The sequence below is a fragment of the Saccopteryx bilineata genome, chromosome 6, assembly GCF_036850765.1.
Source record: "Saccopteryx bilineata isolate mSacBil1 chromosome 6, mSacBil1_pri_phased_curated, whole genome shotgun sequence".
Lineage (NCBI taxonomy): Eukaryota > Metazoa > Chordata > Mammalia > Chiroptera > Emballonuridae > Saccopteryx > Saccopteryx bilineata.
This window is the reverse complement of record NC_089495.1, coordinates 5,664,617-5,670,448: the sequence shown is the minus strand read 5'-3', so window position 1 is coordinate 5,670,448 and position 5,832 is coordinate 5,664,617. Positions and strand designations below refer to the sequence as shown.

The 5,832-nt window shown below is 51.1% G+C and overlaps 1 protein-coding gene and 1 long non-coding RNA gene across 2 annotated transcripts; one reads left to right on the top strand and one right to left on the bottom strand.

Annotated features, from left to right (window-relative positions):
- Positions 1-279: 279 nt before the first annotated feature.
- On the top strand, positions 280-1,517 carry LOC136308774 (uncharacterized). The gene is made up of 3 exons (XR_010726175.1): positions 280-347; positions 617-784; positions 1,185-1,517. It is a non-coding gene; the product is annotated as an uncharacterized lncRNA (long non-coding RNA).
- Positions 1,518-1,525: 8 nt separating this feature from the next.
- LOC136308512 (beta-defensin 107-like) lies at positions 1,526-3,470 on the bottom strand. Its single transcript, XM_066235927.1, has 2 exons — positions 3,401-3,470; positions 1,526-1,662 (listed from the first exon to the last, which is right to left on the bottom strand). Exons 1-2 carry the CDS (start codon positions 3,468-3,470, stop codon positions 1,526-1,528), a joined length of 207 nt encoding a protein of 68 aa, XP_066092024.1.
- Positions 3,471-5,832: the final 2,362 nt, after the last annotated feature.

Below are 5,832 nucleotides of genomic sequence, written 5' to 3'. Positions count from 1 at the left end.
AGGGCCTGGGCCAGCTCCTCCACTTCCACACCTGGGGTCCCCCTGCATGACGGTCAGGAGACACCGGGCCCCGTGCAGACAGACAGCAACCATGGACGAGGGGTTTCCGGGGGAGCCGCAGGGCCTGGGCCAGCTCCTCCACTTCCACACCCGGGGTCCCCCTGCGTGACGGTCAGGAGACACCGGGCACCGGGCAGACAGACAGCAACAGCGGGACACGGCTTTTTAAAAAGCACATTTTTATTTCTTATTCTAAAACCTTTCACATGTTTTCTTGTTCCAGGAAATGGTGTTTTAGTTTCCTCTCTTGTACTGATGTCTATATGGAAGCAAGCTTCATTAAATAGGTAAGGAAATTCTCTAGCGCAGAGCTGAGGTGGGGGGTTCTCTTTCACTCTGAAGGGGGTGCTATAAACCTGCTGTAGTGAAAACGGCCTGTGGCAGATATTTTGCTCTGCCTGAAAACTGAGCCCCAAACTTAGGCAAATCAGGGCAAAGCCAAACCTCAGTTTGCTGTTACCATTGCCCCACGGGGGCGAGTATCACAGGATCACGGTGGGGAGCGGGGGGCTTTGGGGACAGTTTGATTTTCTGTTTTGTTTGTTTTGTTTTGCAGCTGGTTTCAGCTTCCACCTTGGAATGGAGCCTTCTCTTCTCTCCATGTCGGCACACTTTTTATGGACAGGCTAAGGACCCAGAGCAAAAAGCACACACCTGACTCTAGAGTCAGTAAGCCAGTGACTGTGGGGTCTCCCTGAGCCCGAGTCTTCCGTCTGGGACGAGGGTATGAAACGCAGTGGTCTTGGGGACCGTGCACTCTGACTAATCCAGACTGTGGGGGCCCAGAGGGAAGGGGCCCCTCCGTCCAGGGCCAGCTGGGGTTCTGGCGTGGGCCGGTTTTGCTGTGGAGCCTGACCAGGCTCTAGATCAGACGGGGAACGGGGGGGGGGGGGCAATCGGAACACTCGCTGCTGAAGGAAGGGGGGGTGCAGGACGTACTGTTGCTGAGGCAGCTGATCATTTCCTCAGATCACAGATTTCAGGATCTCGGGAGAGACGTCCCGGCTCACACAGGAGTTTGAAGCCAGGACAAGAACTTGACCGCTCAGTGCCAGGTCAGGCCAACGTTCTCAACCTATCTGTCTGATCTCTTAACCCTCTAACTCGCTCTGTCAACCGAATAGTCCGGAGGCCGTCCACCAGTGGCTGCGGGTTCACCGGCGAGCGGGATGAAGCCCCACCACCACCCCAGAGGCCCCCCTCAGACGCCCGCCACCCGGGAAGGGCAGTCCCCGCAGCGCTGGGAAGGGGACCGACCGCGTCCCAGAGTCCACGGCGTGGAGGTCGAGGAGGAGAGGCCCAGGGAGGCTCGCCGCGAGGAGCCCACGGCCACTTGAGCGTCTCTGCCTCCTTTGTTTTGTAGCTGCTGCTGACCGTTCAGTTGTTTTGCCTCTTTCGGCAGCAGAACGGTGTCAGGTGAGCTCTGCAGCCGCCGAGCTTATCTTCAAAGGTAAGGCAGCTGGCTTCACAGCGACGAGCTTATCTTCAAAGGTAAGGCAGCTGGCTTCACAGCGACGAGCTTATCTTCAAAGGTAAGGCAGCTGGCTTCACAGCGACCGTGCATCTTCTTACAGAGCAGCTGTCTGTGCACTCCAGCCTGGGCTAAGCGGAGAAAGCAACCGTTCTCAGTGACCCGGTAATTAATGACGGCGAGACACATCCCAGCAGCCAGACCCCCGACGACGCGGCCGCTGGAGACAGGCTGGACCCCTCCGGTTCTCAGGCGGCCCCTGAACAGCTGTGTCTGAGCTCAGACCCTGCACCGTCTCTGCAGTGTGCTGGCTGGAGAGTCTCAGGAAAAACAGACACACAGAAAAAAAAAAGTTCCCTCTGTCCTACTACTCATTTCTAGGGTATAAGAACAGAATGGTTCTTTTTGGAAAGAAACAATATACTTTTAGTTTCAATAAACAAAACTTTCCAATAAATGACTTTTTTTTTTTCCATATTTCCAAATTAATCATCTCTGGTATTTAGCAAAAAGTGGAGATGATTTGGTATTTATGTTGTTGGCAGATCAAGGATGAACCATATGCACTGGTGTGTGGCTGTGGAGTTTCACAGTTTCGGGTCCAAAGATAAAAGGAACATGAGACGAGCCCCCTCTACAAAGAGGGTCCACAGAATAGCCCAGGGAGGCACATTGAGAGCGACAGAAGCAATGTGTGTTCATTCAGAACAAAGGGACCAAGCGGAAGAGAATGAGAATATTTCAGAGAGGAGTGATTGGAAAGAAGTGGTGATCACGTATTCTCAGAGGAGAAATAGTCGAAGACAGTGGAAGTTACCCTCTAAAAGAGGAATATTCATTCTTGGAAAGAACAACTTTGGGAGGGGAAGGGTGCGGGTTAGCTGTCCTATATATGAGAGATCATCATGTTGAAGAGGCATGAGGCTTGTTAATGTCCAAGTTAGGACTCGGACCAATGGAAAAAAAATTACAAAGACTTAGATTTCCACTCAGTGAAAGAGGGAAAATGGTTAAACAGTCCAAAGTTTAACTGGGACATTGTGAGTTACATAGATCATTGAAATGTATCAGGCATCTGGGCAATCAGCTCACGAAACATGGATAAGGTGTTTACATATTGAAGTGGGCAGATAGTAAGAACAATCATGATCACAATGAAAACAATAATACTAGCTAAGGATCAGAGCACAGAGTATACGTGTGGCACTGTTGAAGCAGTTGACATAAGCAGAGAGGTTGTTAAAACTGGCCCCAAACAGTTATTTTTCCCTCCCGACTTTTAGTTCTAGGAACCTCTGGCCCTTAGCCTGGCGTGTGGGTACTTATCTAATCAGTTCCTGGCGCTGGGTTTCTGTAAGGACCAATGAGAGAAGTGAAAACAGGTGAGCTGTTTCTATGTAGTGTTTTGTTTGTTTGTTTTTTTACTTTTAGTGTTCTTTACTTACCTGTAAGTGTTTCCTGTTAGAGCATCTTTAAAGGTGCATAAAATAGTCACACGTTTAGAATAGCAAGTTGGAATTTAGCCGCTGAGATTGTCTCTCATTTTACAGCAATCCCTTTGGCAGACACTGAAGGTATGGGGGGGAGGATGACAGAGAAGGAATGAGCTCTCGTTGGGGAGAAGTCGGAGCCCCTTGTGGAGCTCTTAGGGAAATTAACTAGATCCCGTCTGGTTGCAGATGGTCTGGGTTAGCGCGGTCCCATTATCTTGTCTGAGCTCAGGGAAGGATTCCCAGTAACTGGTTCATCTTGGGTCCTTTTTAAAATAGGGGGTGAGTCATGCATTTTTTCTAAAAGCTGAGCTTCCTTCTCAAAGGACAGAGCCTGATCAGACTGCCCTCCTTGCATCTCTAAGGATTTCTCTCTTACCTGAGAAAGTCACAGCGAGAAGAATGAGGGCAGCGGCCGTGAAGACGAAGATCCTCATGGCGCCCGGCATCGGTGGACGGAGGGTCAAGGAGGCGCTGGAGCCGGAACCCAGCTCTTTTCACAAGCAGTTGATTAAAATGACTTTGATGGCTCCCAAAGGGCGAGGGGTCAACTTGGGTCTGTAACGGTCAGTGAGAATCAACTGTTCTGCACGCCCCATTAAATACCGTGTGGGCTGACGGGCCAGGTTTCACCTGCATCACATTTGTGGGGGAGGAAGGCAGAGCACCCTGCCTTCTCGCCTAGAATACTCTGGTCTACCTCTCTGCCTAGGCGTCTTCTACTTTTTCTTCAAGCCCCATCCCAAGTACCACCGTCTCTGTAAGATAGATAGCCACCGGTCCTTTTCTCCTTATCTAGTATGTCCCAGGTGACTTACTCTCTTACCAAACTCGCCGGGCAGTTACTAATCGGTGCCTGGAATAACCGTTGCTTAGAAATTGGCCAGTGCAGGGTGACAGACACCGTCTCGTGCTGCAGAGGAGGGGACCCTGCCCCTTTGCACAGAGGACAAACACAACAGCAGGGTTGGCTGGGTGCCATTCAACACACACACACACACACACACATACACACACACACACACACCAGCAAAGACGAAAGAGCATTCTTTGGGCCTAAAGTAAGACAAGAGACTCCCACACGAGCTGAGAGTCCTGGCACAGGCTTTGTGGGCTCTTGACCTCTTGGTAAGGAAGGGCTCCATGCCTGAATCCATTTTTATGCAGCTGACGGTGGTCAAAGACCACACGCGTGAGAAAGCCTTCCCCGACTAAAACGAGTATCGTTAACACCTCCCCACCGAAAGGATCAGCAACTAACATCAAATGGAAAAATTCCCTCAAAAGTTCAACCTAACCGAAATTGACACAAAAAAAATTAGCAGACAATTTTAATATCTCTTTATCTTTTTACTCCATTGATTTTTTTTTTTTTCCTTAACGGATGGCTTCTGCACGAGACGGAGAAAGATGGAAAGAACACGTGGCCACGTCGGCCAGGCACACACCGAAACGCAGGGGGAGCCGTCCGTGTTCAGAGTTCATGGAACTCATCGAAAAGCTGAGGTTCCGAGACAAGCACTCCCCCCAAAGCCAGGACAGGAAACACCAGGAAGAGTAAGACCTGAGCCCTGGCTTACCGGAGCTGGATGCTGGTGGACACGGGGCAAAGGCTTCCGTCAGTGTGTGAAGAGCCGCTGGGAGCAGAGGGCACTAGGAAGAGCACAGGCCACCCCTTGGGGCCACAGACCAAAGGGGCATTCTCACGAGCATTCGAGGTCTTCTCCGTGGGCCTCACGGGCACTCACGCAAGAGGTGAGAGAGCTGAGATGTGGGTCCTGAGGAAGCGTCCCCTGTCCTGTAGGCTGGGGTGAGGGGAGCAGTAAGTAGCCACTGTGAGACAGGCACACACTCTGCCAGAACCCTTCTCCCTCTGGAGGAAAGCGTGCCTTAAACGATTCTCTGGGAAGGGCCCAAGCCCCGTTTCCCAGCGCTGGAAGGGCAAGCAGACAGCACTGGGTAAAAGAAGCTGAGGCTGGGGAGAAGAGATCTCAATTCACCACCCCACAGCTGTCCCCTTGGCAAAGAGGAAAGCCACTCGTAAGTCCAGGGGGCCGATGGGTCACTGGACATGGGGAAGACCCCTGAGTGGAACTGAGGGCAACTTTCCCTCCAAAAAGATAGGCCGGTCGGGAGACAGTGGAGCAAGGTCCTCGGAGCTCACCGGCGATGCTGTCTGGTCCTGGGGTTTACGCTGAGACTCGTTTTCTTGTTACTAGTTCGTTCTCTTTCCTCGTCAGAGGTCTGCTCAGATGTTCTACTTAACTCTTCAGTCCATTTGGTACTTGTGCTGACGGGACCAAAATTTTGCCACCCTGGTGTTGCCTGTTGAGGTTCTTCATTTTAAGCTGTTTGTTAAGAAACGGACTCAGACAGAACGTTGGACCTTCCCCGCTTTCCTGCCGGAGAGGCTGACAGAGAAACCCCGCCGCGCGAAAGGAGTCTAAGACGTCTTACTTAAGTTGAATCGAGTGTAGCAGTAAACAAGTGGGCTTCAGGCGGGGGCTGTTGGCTGGATACCCGCTGTTCTCTCAGAGGTTCCGAGTCACCTACCAGGGTGGGGGGGGGGCTCCTGCCGTCTGTGCTCCCCTCTTCCTCAACCACATGGGAATCGCTCTTTATTTGGGGGGGGTGTTGTTTAATTGCCACCTTTTTGTGACTTTCCCAAATTCTCTTTTTTTTATTCTCTTGTGTTTGGAGAACAAACTTTGATTTCAGTTCTTTTAAATTTATTGAGGCTTATTATTTTTTTTTCCTAACATACGGCCCATGCTGGAGAATATTTTATGAGAACTTGAGAAGAATATATAT